Below are 22250 nucleotides of genomic sequence, written 5' to 3' on the forward strand. Positions count from 1 at the left end.
ATGATTGATGGATTTAATCCATCTTCTGGAAAGCTCCAGACAAGACGAGATTGCACTAATTGAAATATATGGCTGGTTGTGAATTTGGTTTGCAACATTTGCATTCTCTTATCTATTTTTCAATTATTAGTGCAGGCTGGATTTCCGGTTCCGGGCTGATTTCTGTGGAACCTTTTTTACCAGAGCCCACTACAGTCCTTATGTAACTAAATTACTATATATGTGTATCCCCTGTTATCAGACAAGTGTGCAATCATGCACACAATTGTAGTGGAACTTCTCTTGTCCTCGTTTTCTTTTCTTCTTTTAGTATGGAACAAAATTAGCAATTTATGTCTGAGAAAAGTGTGTGGCTAGTGAAGATCGCGATAAGATAGCAATAATGCAATCTAGTATGCTTATCCATGAAGCAATCTTTGTGGTATCAGGTACTTACGGGCATAGAATATGAACTGGCCACTACTTGATTGGAATATCTTTGTAAACACTAACATATGTATGTAAGTCCAGATCTGTGGCAGACAACTTTTCAAACTACCAAATGCAAGAGAATCAGGCTAATTGGAATGTCTTGATTTTTTATGATAACTTTCATTCACCTAATCTGAAACTTGCTACTGTTGCAGGTTAGTCAGTACAAAGATGACAATTAGAAGGTTCCCAGGGAAGTGAGAGAGAAAAGAAGAGAAAACTATTATCTTGTGTTGGAGATTCAATGGATTGTTCACCAAACTCCATAAACACCGTTGCCTGCAATCGTCACTAGGTGGCTGCATCTAACTAAGCTTCCAAGCTTTCCCTCCTTTCATGCTGAACTTCTTCAGCCTCCCGAAGAACATCACAAGAATGAGGATGAGTTTTCCAGAATCGCTACACCGTCCAGCCAGGCCAGTCCACCTGTCAGTGCACAGCTGATCTGGGTTGATCTGTCTACTGCAACTGTAGCCCATGGAGAATCCCACATTTCCATAAGCACTGCAAAAAATGTGACAGAAGTAGGTCAGATTCCCTGAAGGAAATCAACAGATATGAAAGAACCTCTGCTTTTTTTATATATATGTAGTCTTCTTGTCTATATGCTTTTTATTCAGACGATTCGCAGCATGATAAATGTGTTGTCTCTTTCGATGTCTTGAATCGTTTAGAGGGACTTGCCTGACGACTTCCACGACAATGCTGAGCACGTTGAAATTGAGGGGGTCTTCTTTGAGCTTCCTCGCCTCAGTGATGCAGATAGCAATGACAAAGATGGTCAGGTAGGAGAGTTGTGACAGAACCGTGCTCTTGATCAATTTGATCCCCAGCTGGCTCTGCTTGGGATGATGATCCTTTGTGCTGGAGGTCTCTTCAAATGGAAACCATGTCGTGTACGGAGGTAGATACCTGGAAGCAAGCAGAATCAGAATGTGAGACAACCAAGACGATAAGCCTACAAAGAATGCACTAACTAATACAGTTTTATCTTTACCATATTTCTGCTTTCTTGGAATATACTACAGGTGCGTGCATGCATACGACTGGTGTATTTTCAGACATGTTCTATGAATACCAAAAGTAGAGCGCAATTAAGGATAACAGTTTGAAGCTGATCTGCTTGTCTAAAATTGCATCTTTTTAAGATGACGTGCAAGAACAAATGTGGTGGCTGACTGGCCGGGTGTATCATTCTCAGTAGCTGATGGGATGGCGCGAGGAGAAGTTGGAAACGGTGGCATCTGTTCTGATTCGCAGCTTATGGCCTCGTTGTGTCGTGGACCACTGATATATACGGAGTAACATGAATGGTCTCCAGAGAAGAATTGGAGAACACGAACGACAGACACTGGTCGGTGGGAAAATTCCGGTGCCAACTGACGTGAAGATGGTTGGCCGGAGAGCAGAGATGGGCCGAAATTCGTACTCGTTAGGGATGCAATCCCGCGAAAGTCCCGCTTTTAGTTCATTTTTCAAATCTTCTATTCAAAATTTTGTTTAGAATTTGAATAAGAGATTTGAGAATTGAACTAGAAGCAGGACTTTCGCGGGATCCCATTTGCACCCTTAGTACTGGTGTCAATTATATATATACTAATTCCCTCCGTTTCATAATTCTTGTCGAAATATTACGTGTATCTAGACACATTTTAGAAATAGATACATCTATTTTTTGGCAAATTTGAGACAAAAATTATGGAACGGTAAGAGCACTCCATATTGAAAAATATGATTATAGCGAAATGTTAATAATATAGTGATGAAGTAATGATGCATTAATACAAATTTCAGTGATACGGCAGTAAAATATGTATTAAATATCATTTGAAAAATAATATCGATATCGTAATGAAAGGGGATTGATGTTGACAATAACGTCATAGATACCAGGCTCGGTAAAAAAGCCGCTTTAGCCAAGATGGCTTGTCTATGGATGGTTGCTTGGCTGGGCTATTTCATAGTGTGTTTCTTGCCTTTTTCTGTTCAGTTGAAAGGCCGGTCGGTCAGGTCGTAGTCGTATGTACCCGTGGAATGAATCCAAGCATGGAAATGGAATGCTTAGTTATGCAGAGCGAAAAAGCACGTGAGCGTGTTTGGAGATTTCTCCGTCACACCTAAGCGTCTTGTGGCTTCGGCGATTTCACGGAGTTTGAATGCTTTTCGCTCGCCCCGTTCTACATGGAAGATCCCTCATTCTGTTTACTTTATATTATGGATCGGAGAGCATTTTGCAATGTCCATGCTTGAAGCCAAATATATAAAATGCTATTCCAAATTTGTTCAAATAAAAATGTATCTATGTACAAAAAACGTTTAGATACATGTAATATTTCGACAAATAATTTCGGCTGGAGAGAGTACTAGAGCATACAGATCCAGGGACACCCTGGAACGGCCGGGATACTTTTAAAATAAAAGGGTCTACGATGGTCAACGCGCATTGTACCTACGTACGTACTTCCCCATGTTGTACTTTGTAGTACGGAGCATTCAGCAATGATGGAGGTATAAAATATGTCACATGACGAGTAATCTAATGTCATCGATTAATTAATTAAAATATGGCGCTTGAGAGTAACATGCATGACATGAGACAGCAGGCGAATTTAGTTGCTAGAATAACATGCAAAATGCAACCTAATTAATGAATCTAGTCTAGCTTGTGGAAACAGAGGAACACAGAATCCTGGTTCAGCTTCTAGAACTAGTCTTGTGCTCAACGTAGGAAACTATGGCCAGGAGTAATCAACGGAAGCGAGCTGCGTTAACTGTAGGTCGATTATTACACACGTACGCACGTCATTCCGATTAATTCTCGTGAGCATCGGGGGCAGCTGATAGCTAAAGAGATCGAAAGAGACAGACTGACAGAGATCGAAGAGATGGCGACTACTCACATCATGAGGACGAAGAGGACGAGGACGGCCGGCGCGAGGGTGGAGAGATCTATGGTGGACTCGCCCGTGTGCCGGGAGTTCACGGCCAGGAACGCCGCGTTCACCATCTTCTCCCAGGGGCCCATCCCGGCCAAAGCTCCTCCCCACTCCATGCCGCACACCAGCGCCACCTGGACGGCCACGAGCGCCGCCACCGTGGCCGCCAGCATGGCGCACCGCTTGGCCGGGAGCAGGTGGCAGTACCCGGTGAGCTCCCTGCTTCCATGCCTGGCCATGTCCGCCAGCATCGGCATCGGCATGAGCGCCGCGGCCAGGGCGCGCACGCACGCCCACAGCAGCGGCGGGAACAGCGTGTTGCCCAACAGGGCTTGTGGGATGAGAAGGAGTTGCAGGCCGACGTCGCGCTTGAAGGGGATCATGTTCTCGTTTGTGGGGAGGTAGCCGCAGCTGGAGAAGGTGGACGCCGTCGCGAACGCCGCGAAGGTCCACACGTTCAGGGCCTTCTCACGCAGCGTGCGCCGGGTCGCCGCGGCGCCGCGGGCGACGTATGCCGCCACGGTGACCGCGCCCAGGACGTGCGCCGAGAGCAGGACCGACAGCACGACCCAGAACAGCGCGCGCACCGCGCCCAGCCGCCGCTTCTTCGCGTCCATGGTCGGGCTGCTCGTGTTTCTGTTGTCGTTGTTGTCGTCCTCGAGGTCGACGGTGGTTGCCGATATCGGCATCTCGAGCTCGGCGTGGCTCTCGACGCGCTGGGACTTGTGCGTGGCGTCCTTGCGCAGGCTATGCCATTGGGAGGCGAGGCCGGCGAGGGAGACGAAGACTTCCCCGCCGAGGAACATGAGGAAGGTGATAACGATCAGCTGGGAGTTGGAGAAGGCCTCCATCTCGACCGTCGACATGCTGGACACGGTGGCGGCGGAGACGGCCGTGAAGAAGACGTCGATGCCGCGGGGGCGCCTGGAGACGCGGAAGCTGAGCGTCCTGAGAATGAGGTAGCCGAGGAAGGAGACGGCGAGGAAGTAGGCCGCGTGGAGCAGCAGCGAGCCGAGCCGGAGCGGCGTCCGGAGCGCGCGCCGCAACCGGGCGACGCGGTCCGTGACTAGCGACGACATCGCCGACAACATTGCCTTGTGCAGCTCTAGCGCCGACGAGGATGTCGAGAGCACCCGCCGCGGATGGGCCTCGGCCATCGGGTTTGATTACTAATCTGGAGTTTTGGCGCTGTCTTGTGTATATCAGGTACTGGCGTATATGTGTGTACGTGGACATGTGGGAGCTAGAACTAGATGCGGTGCATGGAGTGCGTGTGTTGTGACTAGCTTGTGGTCTATGCCGCCTGTATATATAGCCGTGCTGGTGGTGATGCAGACTGCACAGAGGGTTTCATTCACGCGGTACGCGGTAGCCATGCATCTTCTTCGGCCATTGTGTATATGCAACATAGCGCAACACGTGTCTCAATTATTTATGCCACGGAGTACTCCTCCGTTTCTAAATTGTTATCGAAATATTACATGTAGACGCTTTTAAGAATAGATACATTCATATTTTGACAAATTTGTGTTCAGAATTTAAGATCAGACGGAACAGTAGTTTATATACTCCACCACGAGCAAAGAAGATGGTGAGATTGGGAAGGTGAAACGGCTTCAGATTTGGCAAGAGAAGCTTCCCAAGCTTACTTAATTTTTTTCCATAACTCAGTGTTAGATCCAAAGTTCATGGAGCACTGCTAGAGAACTGAATATTCCAGACGGGTCCGAGACTGCTCGCAATGTTGTTGTTGCTGTCATACTGTCAAGATTCTTGCCTCTGCTCCCTGACTGTCATGAGATGATAAACCGTCAGGGAATGGAAGCTAGCTGTAACCATCAGCAACAACGGGAGCACTCCTAAATCCTAAATGCCCGGACAAAACCGTCAGTTTCCGGCTCACTGTCTCTGGATTCCGAAAACCCCTACTGCTGACAACTGAAAATCAGAGTATTTTTTTTTCGAAAAGGGGTGGAAAACCCGGCCTCTGCATCAATTGATGTACACATCCATTTTTATTGCAAAGTTATAAAGAGTAGGTGTTACAAGTCACCGACAAGCGATCGTGGATACAAAAATAAGCCAGCTAAAAACATCAATCATGACGAATCTATAATTGAAGGTGTCTAGTACACCGCCAGCCAGCCCGGTTGAAGATATCTAGAGATACCGTCTCCATCCGGTTGCATCCAATATCCATAAGTCTCCGCAGGTGCACAGAGAGCAGGAAAGCCCAAAGACGAATCCAGTGCGTAGTTTTGAAGCTAACCTGCAAAAAGTTATAAACTCTGGATCGATTAAAAACCACATCATTCCTGCAATTTCAGATAGCCCAATAGAAAGCCGAAACTCCCATCCGCATATGAGTTTTAAGTTTTTTCTCTACCCCATTAAGCCAGTTATCAAACAAATTAGTAATTGATGTCGGGGGTGGAAGATTAAAAGTAATAAAAATGATGCACCAAATAATACGAGCAAGAGAGCAGGAGAGAAAAAAATGTTGAATGCTCTCATCAGCTGTTTGTAATGCGAGTATTCAGTTCAGGTATAACAATCTGTGATTTTGTTTTTCCATATACCGTGTTTGTAATTTTGTGGTGCGTACACCTGTACCCCGTGTCATACATGCACTCAGCTGCATCGCTTTTCAGTGTTGGTCATTTTTGGTTGTCGGTGCGCAACAATATTACTTTGGGAATACATATAAATATGACCGAGAATTCTCCATGCTGCGACCATCTTGGTCATATTAATTTGTAAAGTATTCATATAACTTTAAGTTGTGAGAGCTAGTGTCCTCGCCAAGAACGCGCTGTTTGTTCTGACAGAAGTCTTTCTTCTTTTCTGCATGTTTCACATAGGCAGCCAAATTGCATTACTAATTTCTCGCTTTAGAACTCCAACCTGGATACGATTTTGCACGCGTTTACATTTCAGGTACTTTAATGTATTGTTTATCAGTATGTGCAACTTTACTCAATAGTCCTACTCCACTTATAGGGTGAGAGCACTATATATTTCCTCTATATCCACCCACCCTACGGTTGGACCAGCTAGCTACTTCACATGTTTTGTGCAAACTCAAACATCCACCACTGGAGTAAAAAAAAGTAATTATACTTTGACTCTCACAATATTTCGAAAAACTGTAAATGTTCGAGTGTCTGACGTGCTCGCAATTAACTTTCATGAGAAGAGATGGGTTTTGCGTGCGCACTGTGTAAAAAAAAACCAAATTCATTGCTTAAATTTGCTCAGGGAACTTTCTCTATATAACTTTGCAGGCGTATATATAGAGAGGACTGAGACAAATATTTTAGGAATTTTTCAACAATTTGAAGTATTTCTTCGTTGTTCGTGGTGGAATTTTTCAACAATTAATCTACTGTGCGTGTGTTCTCGATAGTCTTTCTGCTTCTCTCCTCAACCGTGTTTACCCGGTGAATGGTTTTCAAACTCACCTTAATTATATCACACATGCATGGTATAATAACACAGGTTGTTGTTTTCGAAATTCGGCAAACTAATCCCAAACTAAATATGATGAACAGATACTTTGTTGGGACTAGAATAATTTATTTTTCCTTACAGAAAAAATGCACGTGGTCATGTTTTTGCATCGAATATCTTAATTGCAATTTCCAATCTATAATAATATAGATTAGTTTTGTGTTTAAATTTCCAATCTACTAGGTTGATTTCGTTTAGCCTCCATAAGCCCGGCGACGATCCTCGAACTTCCAGTGAGAAAAAAGAGCAATTCCGTAACGCATCTCTACCGACCTCCACGACGTACGTAACGCCGTAGCACCTAGGGATGCAAACAAGATCCCGCGAAAGTCCCGCTTCTAGTTCATTTTTCGAATCTTCTATTCAAAATTTTGTTCAGAATTTAAATAAGATTTGAAAATTGAACTAGAAGCGGGACTTTCGTGGGATACCATTTGCACCCTTAGTAGCACCCGACCAGAGCAGTGCCACACGCGGCAGCGAATGAACCACGAGATCGCATTGCATTGTATTGCGCGCGGGAATTAATGCACGAGCACGACAGCTTGGACGTCGATCGACTCGCGCGCCAGCCGGTCCAGAAGTTCGCTCCAGTAGACGCCCCCGGGATCCTGTGCACTGACATGCAGTCCAGGATATCCGGCTCTTAATTTGTGAGGTGCACGTAATGCTGCAGGTACATCCGTACATCCGTACATGCAAGTCTTCATCACGTCCAGAAGTGAAAGCGACTCCGCCGAGCATCTCTCCCTCGACGTGAAGAAGCGGTTCGCCTACAAGCGCGATATGACTAGGGACCGAGGCTCGACCGGGAAAAATGCACCGCCCGACTCCAGCGCATGCGACACCTGCACGGCTATTTGTTCGGATTGTGTACGGACCAGATCGACGTCGTCTACACTCTAACACTCTATACGCACGCAGCCGCCGGTCGATGGAAGATCAATTAAGTACGTTCGGCAACTACGGCACGACGCAAATGCCGGGGTCACATAATGAGACGTGGAATACTCAATTTTCTTAGTCGCATGATTGCATAAAAGAAGTCTCCGGCCGGATTGATAGGTTTGTAGGATTTTCCTCAGAAAAAAAAAAGATAGGCTCGTAGGATGAGTGTCCGGCCACCCATGTGGTGGTTCTACGCACACGATTAATCTATAGGTCCGGCTTTTCTTTTCAATGCTAGATCTGAAAATGATTTGATTATATTGCCATTGAGAATTTAGTTAGTACTAGCACTAAATGTGTGTCTCTCTTCTTTTGAACGGTATCGTATTGGTGTCCTAGGGGCATAGCATGAATGTAAGTTACTCCATCATCCGATTCATATAATTTTGTACTAAATCCAACACATTTATTATGGATCGGATGAAGTACTACGATCTATTGATTAAGTAGTCAGTGATTATCTATTCTTGAAAATCAAATACAATTCATTTTTCGATGAAAAAATATGTGTGCAGCTTGATCATCTATTACATGTGAGAGATTCCTTTGTTGTTGTTGTTGCGCTGCAAATAACCTAATATCGATCGGATCAATCTAAGCGACATGTACTCCGCGTCCGGGGCAGATGAAGCACCATTTGACTGCCATTTTCTGTGCTCAATAATACTGTCAGTTTAGTCATACATCTACATTCTCCACTGATAGATCAGTTGTCCCATTTGGTGCGGGTACTTAACAGATTATACAATGCATTATTGTAGTGTCATCAATCCATATTCACGCCTTGAATGATAATTCAGTAATCAAATTCGTACTATGAAGAACTTATGAGGTGACTGGCGAGTTGAATAATCTAAACAGCCAGCCAAGACAATCCTTTTCACGTGTTAGGTCGCAACTAGCTAGCTAGCGGGAACTTCAGTGCCCACCAAAGCCAATATGGTATTGACACCTCCTAAATCTGAAATCAAATCATAGGACAGACTAATGATAATTAAGTTGGTCTGACAAGTTATATAGAAATGTCTTTTGGATTAAAGAAATATGCTACTCCCTCCGATCCATATTAGTTGTCTCAAAATTGCCAAAATATGCATGTATTTATGTTTAAAAAACATCCAGATACATGTAATATTTCGACAATTAATATGGATCAGAGTGAAGTGAGTACTAAATTCTTATGGTATTTGTTTCCTTTTTAGAGGGAAAAAAAGGCATAGGCCCTGGTCCATTTCGGACAAAATAAAACCAGTAGACCAGTGAAGAAGCCACACATAAGCTATGTGGTTAAGTGAGTACACAACTTTTTCTGGCAAAACCAACTTATCAAGTAAAACTTATGCAAAAGATAGGAGTACAATATTTTGATAAATACATGTACTCCCTCTGACCCATATTACTTGTCTCAAATTTGCCCAAATATGGTTGTATCTATGTTTAAAAAACGGCTAGATACATGTAATATTTCGACAAGTAATATGGTCGTAGGAAGTACTTAACATCACAAATTTGAATTGACATCACGTGAATGCAATTCTAACACAGTAGACAGTTTAAATTCCATTATCAGGCATCAGGGCAACAACTATATTACTCTTCCACCACTGATGTCCCTGGCTGGCCCCAGAGTTCTGTTCTACTCTTCTTGACAGGAATGTCTAGCAGCCAAAAAGACCAATACATGCATGGATTATTTACGCCAAATTAGTGTAATTCTATTTCAAATTTGCCTAACAAAATATTGACAGGCATTCGCGTAAGATTGATGCACTCTTCACATGATTTTTTATTCTGTGTCGAAATGAATGTCCAAATACCTATGTAAATTCCCACATTTTTTTGCTTCTACTTAGTACTCCGTACTATCGAAAGATAGGCCTTCCTACTTTGACCAGAAGAGAACTAAAGCAAGCACCTCATTAGAGAACTTGATCGGCATAGGAGTACTTAACTGACATTATTGCAATATAGTTAGCGAAGCAGTATGACCTTCGACGCAAAAAAGAAAAGAAGGATGTATGACCTGCTGAGGCACAGTGACCGGTGCAAGCTAATGATTGCCGAATACGCGGTCCGTATAGGACTTTCGTGGGGTACTTACGTGAGTAGTACATCAATTCTGTGTATGGTCTTGCTAGTTAGTTGTCTCTCAATAATTCAGACTTATCTTTGTGCAATAATGCAGTTTTTTATTCTCAACCCCAAACACGCATGGTCGTGTCACTAGGCACTTATTTATGCCACGGAAGTACTCTGCATACGACAAATTACTATCAGACGATAGTACTATGCCATGTTCAGCGTACGATACTTTGATCTACGGTTGATGTGTTGCGTTGGACGGAATTCAGATGTCATACGTGTAGCAGTACTCTATGCCAACTGAACACGTACGTGCTGGTATGGTATTTGGTATATAGACCGGACAACTTCATATTTAAATATGAAAATGATGACCTTAAACCGATAAACTACATTGCCCAAAAAAGACGCCGAGAAACTACATTTTTTTTAAGCAAAATATCACAAAACTAGCTCCAAGCTTGCGCGACTCACCTTCGACTACCACCCAAACCAACAGGTTTTGGGAGAACATTTCATTACTGCTTAATGCTTATTGCTTAGGTAGAAACGAATGGATCTCCCATCAACAAAAAGAAAAGAAGAAACAAACAAACGAATGGTTCTGCAACATACACAAATGAACTAGGAGCTCAAGTACGTAGCTTGTACAGAAGGCGACACCAACAGGGTGCTCATGAGTCATGAGTGGTGTGACAATGGCAATATGACGCGCGCAGAGTCTCCGGGCTCGCAGACCAGCACGCGACGGTCCATTGGGATCTTGTTCACCACCTCGGGCTGGGCCTTCTCGTATTCGGCCCGAACGTGGGCCGCGGCCTCCTCCGCTTGGTCGCGGTCGACGATGGCAAGGCAGCAGCCCCTGAAGCCGGCGCCGCTGAACCGCGCGCCCAGGACGCCGGGCGCCTTCAGGAGGATCTCGTGGAGCTCTATCATCTCTTTGCTCCCTGCAGATTGGAATTGACCATTGCGTGATTCTGGGAAGGAGAAACTCAGTCACTGGACAAACTAGCAGACACGCAGAATAAACGATCCACATACCACACTCATAGTTCACAATGGAGCTACGGCCAGATGCAGAGACCAGCTGCCCGAATTCTTGCAGGTTCCCACGAGCCCATGCGTCTCTTCCTGAACACAGGTTCACCAGAAACTATCAGTTCGAACTAGTGAAGATTACAACATAAGTCAGAGAACAGGGAAATTATAACCACAACATTCTGACTAGCAGGCCTGGTCAAAGTTCAAATAATCAGCAGCTGGTAAGTGGTAACCCACGAAAAGTAGTTTCAGCTCTCACAGTACACACTGGAAAGTAGCAGATGCAGTGTGCAGTCTTGCCTCTTTCTTGTGGACACACAGATCAAGATAGATCAAAGTGCATCTCCAGCTAATTCATAAGGAATCCAGAGGTACACGTACAAACGGTTCATTTGTGCCGAAACACAAAGGTAGAAACTCTAGTTTTTTTTATCAAGACGTGTATACTGGACAATACTACAGTATATAGTGCACTGTGGATCTGATACTCCTGTGTACCGAAATATGCATCAGAAAGTAATTCATGTTGGTTAATCAAATGCATACAAGAGTGTTATAACTCACCCTTAACAACTCGCTTCATTTCAGAAAAGTAGTGCTCAGCTCTCCTGGCAAGATTTTCTTCCAATATACACTGCAGGAAAAGTTATCACTGAATAATTTAGATCCAAGATCTAGTACTAGCAAAAATATAAAATAAGAAACGGAGCTGCAAATGGCAGGTCGAGTACCTTCTGGGACTCGTACACACCTGGTTCAACTGAGGTAACACGAAAAATGTTATTAAGCTTATTAGGCATGAAGAGTGGGTCACAGCAAACCAATATAAAATTTAGATTTTTTTACCATTACGAAGTATACTTGATGCATCTTCACAACCTAGAGCACTGGGTATTCAAATAACAAGCCGATCAGTAAATTTGTTATTTGAGAAAGAAAGCTAGTAATAAAGACTGTATAGGGATCATAAATTTTACTCTTGCAGATTGAACATGGTATATTTTTCATGATGAAATTTGAATACTCAGTCACAGAACTCACCATAAAAGTGCACATGCAGCCTCTTTGCATTCAAAAACTCGGGTATTATATCCGCGCTTCTTGGGTAGGTTATGTTGCAGACCTGAAAATGCCAACAAAATCTTGAACGGCAGCTGCCCTTGAGATTGCTGGCTTTTACTCAGTTCCGAGAAGTAGACGTAGGAAGGCAAGGCAGTCTACTAAAGCAAGAGAGTCTCAGTCACTACAAATGCTAGGGAGAAAACATTGCAATGAACATGAGCAGCACAAAATAAAGAAAGAGACATTAGGCCTAGGGCAAGTTGACATGATCCAATCGTCCAAATGTTGCAATCACATAAAATTTGAGCTTGCATAAAGGCAGCTTTTCTTTCCATATCATAACATCAGCCTTTAAATGAATAACAAAACACCTCAGTTATACTGGATAAATAAATTAATAAACTTTCGAAGAAAAAATAACAAGGCAAAGTATTACCTTGCAGTCCATGAAGGTGAGGTAGCCATGTCGAGAAAGTAAAATGGCTGATGGATCTAGAATACCATTTTCAAGACCCAAATATTTATTTTCAATGCACCTGACAAATAGGATGCAGATTGTTGCTGTGAATTCAACAAACATACTTGGAGGATAAAACTGGTACGGAACTCATGCGTGTATCCATAATTTGCTCCTTCTTAGTTTTGGAAAGGAAACAAACTTACTTGTCCAACTGGATGTTATCAACTGGTGATAAGGCCAAATCATTTACATTTTCTAAAGCTAGCAAGTAGGCAATCCCAACCTGTCAACATTCAAAGAAAAGTATATTAATGTGTGATCTTGCACAAAACTGCTATGAACTCTAAAGTAAAATAATGCACAGATAGTGAGATAGGGGCATATAAGTTAAGAATATATGTTGCTGCCAATGATCAGCATGCTAGCAAAATTAAATCAGATTTTAATTTTATTTACTGCATAAAAATTTATAGCTAGATCTAGCACTAATTCAATCTCAGCTTCCAGCAAATGACGACAAATTAAAACATATCAGTTAGCTTACAGCTGCAGAGGAACTAAGCCCTGAACTGTCAAGTCCTTTTACTCCAGAAATATAACCTATAATGCCCTATAAAAGAAGCCACGTGTCAACAATTTTTAAAGCATATGATATGATAATATCGACTACTACATAGATGAAGCGCAGATACCTTTCTGAGATCATATCCACTATTTTGTAGTGCATATACTGCACCTCTTGCATAGCTTTCCCAGTCTATGTTCTCCGGGTTCTCAATAGGCTTTTGCAAGTCATCAACTCTGTTAAAAATTATGACGTAGCTTGCTAATGAACTTTTTAATAAAGCCTGATCGAAGGATACAAAGGCTCAAGTGGCTAGACTACTTGACATTTGCTAGTAACATCAAAACAGGATTCAAACTTTGTTCAAGAAAATGTAGCATGTATGGCATACCTGAATCGTATAACACCTTTAAATTGACCAGATTGGAGCACAACCTGAAAAAACAGGAGGCTTACCAACTGCTGCCGTATTGTGATACAATAAATAATATGAGTGCAAATGCATAACATCTAATTTGCAAGACCACCACATTTCTACATGTGGTGGTATATTTAGCAAACACATAAATTAGGTTTAAAAAGATGATACCCAAAGTGGCGGAATTGATTATTTATTCCCAAATTAGGTAATTTGGAATATCAGTGCCATAGCGTAGAAAACTGAATCAGGGAGCCTTCAGATAAACTGCTGTAGTATATTTACTCACCTCAGCATCATCAGAGGGCACAAAACCAAGAAGCACTCCATAATTGATGGTCATAGCAGTCACAATTCCACCCTGCTAGGTAGAACAGAATAGTAGTTAGATAATTTTGTAATATTATGTGGTTTTCCTATTCCTCCTGCGACTGAGGAAGCACTAGTTCTAAATAACCAATAAGAACCATTAGATCCGAACATCAAGATTAGTTCAAGTGCAAAAGGATTAGAATATCTTGATCCGACGGCTATGACCGTTAAACTGAGAAATAGAAAACTAGGTTACCACAATGTTTGCTGCATGGAAGCCTATACGAGTTTACAGTCAGTCGGAGATGGTAATCATTCAGAACGCCCATCATATGTTACCAGCTGAAAACTGGTCCAAAATACCTTAGTAAATTAGCACTTCATAAACCATCCACCCACCTACACACCCCCACCCACCCCATACACACCCTTCCTTTTCCTCAAAATAAAAAAATGAAATACTGCCATGTTTGGGGACAAGTAAACATGAAACTCGACCAATGTTCATAAATGTAAAGGGATCCATTCTTACAGCCATAAACTAAAATGTTTGGACTTGTTACATTTTACCAAATAAGACCAGACTGAGATTTCAGGTTATTGGCAAGAACCAATTATCGCTATTATGATAAGCATTGAATGCTAGCACCGCTTTACAAAGCTTGATGCAACTTTCAAACATTTGCAAAAAGGACATCTAATAACCAGATATGCTACCACGTACTAGCCAAGTATTATTCTGAAAATCATCAAGAGCTGATCAACACTAATGGTACCACCCGGTCCATTCATCTTATCCAACTATTTTGCAGTCATGTAGCTATAATATGATTTGCAACACATCATATCCAACTACTTTTTTAACCTGCTGTGCAGAGGGTAAGACTTGGCCTTCTTATTTTGTTCTGGTAGATAGTTAGTGGTATTGCACATACTACATCTATCCCAATCATATGGATTCTGCTTGTGGTAGCGTAGTCTGACAATACTATGGGATTGCGACACATAATAAGGTACGAATTGTTTTGCTTTCGTAAGACATAACCACAGATACTACGATATGTATCACGATCCTAAAAAGCACGCACTTACCTGATGATCAATGTGGGCCCCCAGAGGACAAATCCTGTAGGGGCAAGCAACCACCCTAACTTCTGTTGTATCCCTTCCACTAATCTCCACCACCTTCTTCCGTACAATGTCAAGCTGCATTCCCAGCAACAGGATAAATAGATCAGATGCTCATAGATTAATAAGATGAACTTAAGTAAGCACATGACAATAACACGCACTAATTTGACCAATGTACCTGCAGAAATAATATGCATTTGACTATTTGAGACCATGCAGCTGCCACTGAATTGATTGAATTTCGTTTATTTGACTAGCTATACCAGCACTTTGAGCTGATGGGAGAAGACCATATATTGCCTATGGTCCCTCCCATCCCATGTTGCATGTTCCCTAAACATAGCTCTCTTGAGGGACCACTGACCTAGAGATAGGCTCATGCAGCTAACATGAACACCAGCATTATTCAGGTTTTGTTGTGACCTAATGTATTACTCAACAAATATCCAGCTGTTCAAAAACTACAGCACATTGTAGTAAACCTACTATAGCCATATCAACTCAGAAATTCATCGCATAATCGAAAAGGCATAGCGCAGACCCTTATATTCGACAGTTCTTAAGATTAAGCAAGGCACCATCGTAATCCCCAGAACACAATCAATCCAAAATAACCACCACCACATTGCAAAACACGACATCAGCAACACATTTATTCCGAAGGGGCTACCACTACCAACCCATATACCGGTGCAGTTGACAACGGTAAGGAAATGGGAAATCAATTGAAAGGGATCGATTAGTTCCTACACAGTTTAGACGTCAACAGACCACTAACTAACGAATGGGAAAAGCGGGTAAGCAGCCGCGAATTTTCGCAGCCTCAACCCTAGATAAATCCCCGCCCCCTAAACAAGCGGAATTTCTGGGAGCCGAGGGATCGATATCGCCGGCACGCGGCACGCCAATCGCCCTCCCCAATCATCGACGGCAATGCGGCTGGCACTTACCTCCTCCTCCGACGGCCACCGAGACGGCGGCGATCCCCCTGCTACCCCGGGCGCCACCATCTCTCCGCCCGTCCGCGGTCCGCCGCCGGCAATCCCGCCCGCTCGCTGACTAGGAAGATAGAGGTGGCGGTGGCGGTGGCGTCTGAGTGACGTGGCACTCACGCAGCAAGCAGCACGGGGAACAAGCGGACGGGCGTGGGATTTGTTTGTTTTGCTTTCCGCCTTCGTGCGCCCGCGCGCGGTTTTTATGATTTCTGTTTGCTCCGCCCGGTCGTGTTGTTAGGTGCAAAGCGTAAAGCTACGTCTTTGGGGGTGTTGCGATTTTGCGTTTTGTGATTATTATCGCAACACACTTGCTTGGTGGTGGCGTGCGTGTGCACGTCTGCCGAAAGAAAGGAAAAAAGTTTGTAAAATGGAGAGTCTCCAGCAGGTAGAACCGTAGAACGATTCAGCATCAGTTTTGACAGCGAAAGTGCACCTCTTAATTACCCGAGGTCGATCCGGCACTTTGTTTTTCTTGAAGGAGATCGATCCAGGACTTTGTTGGCAAGGACAATGATTCTCTTTTTAGGAAAAAAAAAAAAAAGACAACGATTCCTGGCGCCCGGCGTGACGCAGTTTTGTCTCGGTCCCTGCAAGCATGTTGATGCCAATCTGTTGATTGGTACGTTCACTATTCGGGCTCGTGATGTTTCTTCAGTTCTTCCGTAAAACCGCGCGGCACCTTCACGGCTCACGCTCGTGACACCGTCATTTTGCACCGCCCGTTTTCTCGGAGCTCGCTTAATTCTCCGGAACAAAGGGAGAGAGAGACTGGAGCGAAATGGAAAAAGAAGAACATCCAGTACTCTCCCTCCCGTGCATCTGAGTGATCCTCGCCTTTTTTTTCTTTCAGGCAACTTGTTTTTGGGCTATTTTTTGTTCAAAGCTCAGCACGGCGTACTGGCGAGGGAGCAGCCCGCAGTACATCGGTACAGTCCAGTCAGCCCAAGCAATAACTATGGGCTCGCTTGGTCTTTGCCTACACTGGCCCAAATACGATACTTTTGGGCTGAAATCAACATGATTTCGCTTTACCAACACGTGGACTTGACGGCAGCGGCAGAGACGATACTTTTGGTCTAAGGGCCTGTTTGGTTGCTATCCTGACCCAAAATGCCTGGCCTGACCACCTGTCTGTGACCTGAGGTTTGTTTGGTTGCTACCCTGAGATTTTTACGCTTGAGAAATCTGCCCGTCAAACATGCCTGAGTCAGGCCTAGAAAATCAAAGGCCTGAGAATCTCTCCGCTCCAGACCCGCGTGCCTGAGTGTGAAATCACCGTCTCCCTCGCTTCTCCCCCTCTTCTTTTCACTCTCCCGCAACTCCTCTCCCGTTTCCCTCTTCTTTTCTCATTCCCCCCATTTTCCTCGTGCCTAGGGTTTCCTATGGAGGAGAAAAACCAGAAATCGATCTCCGCATGGGGTGAATACTGGTGGGTAACTACTACGGCCTGCAAATCCAGTGGTTGGCTACTTGATTTGATACCTGATCTATTGAAATTCTGCAGATTTGATCTCTTGTTCGTGTTTTGTTGGAGCTAGTTGATTTCAGCTTTTTTTTCCCTCCTCTGATTCCATCCTATTTCTCCTTCTCAAGGCTGCTCAACTCTTGGTGACAATCATGTACGAGAGCACAGCCCCATGCTTCCTTTCTTGCTATCCCCCTTCTCTTTGCTTGCAGCATGAGAAGAATTTTCATTGTGTATATACGTACGTACAAATAGACAATGCTAATTCCATTAGTAGATTTGCAGTCGATGGAAGCACAACTAGCAGCCATTGTTGTTGTTGGTGTAAACTGAACATTAGTACTAGTAGAGGAAAATTGCAGTCGATGGAAGAACAAGTAGCAGCCCTTGTTGTTGGTGTAAATTGAACAAAATATCTAAATATGTTGCCAACAGTTGTACCTATGTAGTGCTAGATTTGATACAACAATATATATTTGTTGACCATCTTGTTCTCATATGTATATATGATATTTTGTACTCAGATGGATCTAGCACCCACTGAGTACATTGTCCAGCATCGAGCTCAAACCTTAGGTATCTTAGCTACTATATTAGCTATTATCCGATGGCGACGGCATGTGCGTAATAGAAGATCACCGAGGAAATATGGTCCACCCGTTGATAGAGATTTGGTGAGGCAAACAAGGCTAGATGATCTGTATAACGGAACCGATAAAAATTGCATTGATCAGCTTCGTATGAGGAAAGTTGTGTTATGGAAACTCTCTACCCATCTACGTGATATTGGTCTACTACATGATACAATACATGTCTCGGTTGAAGAGCAATTAGTTATGTTTCTGCATACGGTTGGCCACAATTTGAGAACCCGTGTGATAGGATTCTTTGTCAAGAGATCTATCGAGCCAGTGAGCCGGTACTTCAACAAGGTCCTGAGGGCTTTATGTTTTCTTGCCAAAGATATGATAAAGCTGAGGTCAATAGAGACCCACTCAAAGATAACCGATAACCCCGGCCGATTTCACCCCTATTTTGAGGTATTTTTCCTTATACGAATATATCGTTCTATGTCAATTCCCTATTTGTATCACATCTGGCTAATAATAATTCCTTCTAACATAGGACTGCATTGGTGCACTTGACGGCACCCATATCCCCGCATTTGTTCCTGAGAATATAGTTAACAAGTTTAGAGGTCGTAAGGGCTATCCCACTCAAAAGGTTCTTGTAGCCGTGGACTTTGATTTGAGGTTTACCTATGTGCTCGCTGGATGGGAGGGTTCAGCACATGACTCGGTAGTTTTCAAAGCTGCCCTTAAAAGATCAAACGGGATTCAAATACCTGAAGGTGTGCAAAATTCCCAAGTGGTTATGATGTGTGCATCTTTTTTTTTCATATATGAGGAAATAAACCTAGTCATTTATGTATTGTAGGTAAATACTACTTAGCTGATGCAGGATATGCAGCAAGACCTGGTATATTACCACCATATAGAGGTATCCGGTACCACCTGAAGGAGTATGGAGGCGGGAGAGTACCGGAAACACCACACGAACTGTTCAATCATCGACATTCGTCCCTACGCACAACTGTTGAACGAGCATTTGAGACCTTAAAGAACCGTTTCAAAATTCTTGCATGCAAGCCATTCTTTCCGTATCAAGTCCAAGTCAAGATTGTCATAGCATGTTGTGTGCTACACAATTGGATCCTTGATAATGGTCCTGACAACATCATATATGATGAAGCTGTTTGGTACAGTAGCTTACTTAGGTCAGCTCGGGTAGCTACAGACCAAGGTCAGGAGCATAGACAATGGGTGGCAAAAAAAGACCATCTAGCTAATATGATGTGACAGGAGCATAGGCAGCGGGTGTCAAGAAGAGAGCATCTAGCTGATTAGTATTTCCATTTGATATGTATAATTATTTTAGCATCCAAATTGTGTGCTTCAGCTTGATGCTGCACCTATTATTTACTATATGTGTGCCTTGTGGAACTTATATTTTCAAATCATTCCAGTTTGATATTTCTTTGATGCTTCTATATAATTGTTAGTGTCCTTTTGGTGTCTCTGATTCATTGTTGGATATACTTGCATCATAAATCTTCCTGCAGTTCATCCGCAATGGATTTTGGAGAAAATAGCAAGAATGGCAAGGGAAAGGCAAACACTAATAAAGCTGGGGCATCAGGACTTAGGGCCAAACCCATACATTGGCCTCTAGTTTTATCTGAGTTTGTCCTTGATTGGTACATTGAGAAGAAGATGGAGATGCCGCCAAAAACTGTTTTCAAGAAGTTACATCACACTGCTTGTACAAAAATAGTCAATGAGAAATATGGAAGTACTTACACCGTGGATCAAGTTCATCGTCACTATAGACGTCATAAAGAGACTTGGTCACTTGTAGCTCGCCATATGAATGTGAGTGGTAATGGTTGGGATGATGTCACAAAAACGTTTAGTCTCTCCAAATCTGCTCTGGATGAACTATCGGTAATGACTTTATCACTTGAAAAATATATTTTGGAATCTATTTTTGCAGATCCTCATGAACCTTTCCTTGCAGGTCAATGATCGTGGAATTCTCACAAAACCTATTCAGTTCTTTGGCAAGTTACAAGAGTTGTTTAGTGGATCCTCAACCGATGGAACATTTATGCATGATCCTTCTACTGCTGCTGATTCTGACAATGAATGTGATACACAAGAACATAAATGACATGTCTGCCTATGCTGAAACAAAGTGTCCTAATGGAGAAGATTCAGACAAACTTGAGTCAGATACTGATGATTGTAAGGAGGTGGCAGCGGTTGCTGCAGCTAATGTTGGCGGTCTGAAGCCTAACAAGAAGAATTTCAAAAGGCCTGGAAAAGAAAAGACGTTACCGACGTCACAATCAAACAAAAAAACCAAGTCCCCGACTGCAGGACGTGATGACAATGATATGGATGTCATGTTTCCTAGTACTCTGGTGGGGATCAAGGAAAACCTTACAAAACCAATACAAACCCTCCCCCCGCCAGATCCGAATGCTCCGCTTTGAAACATTCTTAAGAATATTGCATTGCCACCTGATGCTAAGATGGCAGTAGGAATGTACCTTTGCAAGCCAGAATTACAAATTTAGCGCAATTTCCTTATGGCCATGGGTGAAGAATACCTTGAGCACTGGGTGGTGAATCATTTTTCTCGGGATGATCTGGATGCTAATGGTCCTCCTGGTCATGGTCCTACTAGCTTTTAAATGAGCAGGTTGCAAAATATTTTAGACATGGTTAATGTTGTTTGTTTTTGCTGCACACTTTTGGCTATGCAATTGCTCACTACTGTGATCAGACAATTGCTATACTTGTCACCAAAGTTTTTATGTGACAAGCTCCTAATTAAACAATAGTTTAACTTGATAGGATGTGGCTGTGGCTTTTGCACAGGTTGCTAACCTGTTAGAATTGTGACTTTTGGACATGTAATGGTGAACTGGCTGTTAGTTCACTTGTCTTATTCAAGTTGTCAAGACAAATGAAAACTGTAGTGCAATGATGCAATGGGACCTGATTATGTTTGATCGTATCTAAGTACCTTTTAGTTTTCAATATGTGTTGATTTATTTTTATGTGGAAAATGTGAGTTAACTTGGTATCGGAATTCATCAATACTGATAGATAAGGGGTAACCTCACCACAACTAACAAGTGGTGAATGTAACCACACAGATAATGCATCCAAACAAGGCTTGAAGTTTTAGCCACACAGACATGTTTCTCAGGGTAGCAACCAAACACATCAGATTATGTTGCATGTGACTGACCAGGCAATTAATAGAATGGACTCAGGCCATTTTCAGACATGAAAAAATCTCAAACACGTTGCTCAGGGTAGCAACCAAACAGACCCTAAAATCTTCTCTGGCCGTCGTTTCAGCTATCAAACGCGAACGGATCGGATACGGGCAAGAACGCGCGAGCTGCTGAATAGAATCCGCGGATACGGAGTAATGTTTACGGGCAGCCGTAAGATCGAATCGTATCGAGATAAACAGTACATAGTCGCAAATCGACCCCGGGCTTTTTTTTTTTTTGAACCGCTGAAGGTGCACAAGGGACTTTTGGACTAGCGGAACGAAACTAGCGGCCGGCCGGGACCCTTTTCACTCTGCACGCGCGCGGATGCATGCGCGAGAGACACACGCGAACGCTCAAAGTGGGAAAAGGCTTCCTCCACAAATGCAAAAGCGCAACATGCAGCAGCAGCAGCAGCTACTTTGGTGATTCCCTCTGGTTCGTGCAATGACTTCCCCTGGTGACAACCATCGCCCGGCCATGCACGTAGTAGTGCCCTTTCGAACTGTGCATCCGGGTCCAATCAAGCCACGACACGGGACATACACAAACTGCGCCATCTGGATTCTGGCGTCCACTTTTCCAAGTCACGTGTACTCCGTATGTATCGTACTAGTACTATCGTTGGACTGACGACTGACCGACCGTTGGTCGACGACAAAGCGAGCCACAGCCCCCGAGGGGCGAGGTGGCCGGCTACGGGGCTACCGGCCGCTAGCAGCTGAGTTTTGAGTTTTGACTATGCGTGGCCTTAACGAAATTTTTAGTAACCGTCAGGTTCCCAACCCCCGATGCGTTCCTTGGTTTTTCCTTTCTGCCCCCACACGACTGTTTCTGCACGCTGCGTGCACCGGCCTGCCTCGCTAGCGTGCAGCCTCTGTAAAAGCTTTGACCTCCCGCGCGCGAATCTCTGATCAGTTTTCGCCAAGCTAGAATAGCACGTACCAGTACAGTACAGCGCTAACAGTACGGATTAAGCGCAATGTTATCTCACCTAATAATTA

At 43.4% G+C, this 22250-nt stretch overlaps 2 protein-coding genes, 1 long non-coding RNA gene, 1 other non-coding gene and 1 pseudogene across 5 annotated transcripts; 3 read left to right on the forward strand and 2 right to left on the reverse strand.

Annotated features, from left to right (window-relative positions):
* Window positions 1-627: 627 nt before the first annotated feature.
* LOC100821578 (probable cation transporter HKT7) lies at window positions 628-4787 on the reverse strand. Of its 2 annotated transcripts, none has more exons than XM_024455917.1 (3): window positions 3372-4787; window positions 1146-1383; window positions 628-995 (listed from the first exon to the last, which is right to left on the reverse strand). In XM_024455917.1, the coding sequence occupies exons 1-3, from the start codon at window positions 4562-4564 to the stop codon at window positions 777-779; spliced, it is 1650 nt and encodes a 549-aa protein (XP_024311685.1). In that variant the 5' UTR covers window positions 4565-4787; the 3' UTR covers window positions 628-776. The 2 variants fall into 2 exon arrangements, with proteins under 2 accessions (XP_024311685.1, XP_010227256.2); XM_010228954.3 differs by having other exon boundaries at window positions 628-975; window positions 1156-1383; window positions 3372-4783.
* LOC112269332 lies at window positions 857-2082 on the forward strand. The gene is made up of 2 exons (XR_002961064.1): window positions 857-995; window positions 1146-2082. It is a non-coding gene; the product is annotated as an uncharacterized LOC112269332 (long non-coding RNA).
* Window positions 4788-7237: 2450 nt separating the features above from the next.
* On the forward strand, window positions 7238-7344 carry MIR5185M (microRNA MIR5185m). Its single transcript, NR_126986.1, has one exon. It is a non-coding gene; the product is annotated as a microRNA MIR5185m (primary transcript).
* Window positions 7345-10353: 3009 nt separating this feature from the next.
* On the reverse strand, window positions 10354-16110 carry LOC100827240 (galacturonokinase). Its single transcript, XM_003580457.4, has 14 exons — window positions 15887-16110; window positions 14898-15011; window positions 13783-13854; window positions 13467-13510; window positions 13203-13311; window positions 13055-13120; window positions 12714-12793; window positions 12487-12586; window positions 12030-12205; window positions 11835-11875; window positions 11720-11748; window positions 11553-11622; window positions 10989-11078; window positions 10354-10894 (listed from the first exon to the last, which is right to left on the reverse strand). The coding sequence occupies exons 1-14, from the start codon at window positions 15944-15946 to the stop codon at window positions 10629-10631; spliced, it is 1317 nt and encodes a 438-aa protein (XP_003580505.1). The 5' UTR covers window positions 15947-16110; the 3' UTR covers window positions 10354-10628.
* Window positions 16111-19528: 3418 nt separating this feature from the next.
* On the forward strand, window positions 19529-20652 carry LOC100821893 (annotated as a pseudogene).
* The last annotated feature ends 1598 nt before the right edge of the window (window positions 20653-22250 follow it).

The sequence above is a fragment of the Brachypodium distachyon genome, chromosome 5, assembly GCF_000005505.3.
Source record: "Brachypodium distachyon strain Bd21 chromosome 5, Brachypodium_distachyon_v3.0, whole genome shotgun sequence".
In the NCBI taxonomy this organism is placed as follows: Eukaryota; Viridiplantae; Streptophyta; class Magnoliopsida; order Poales; family Poaceae; genus Brachypodium; species Brachypodium distachyon.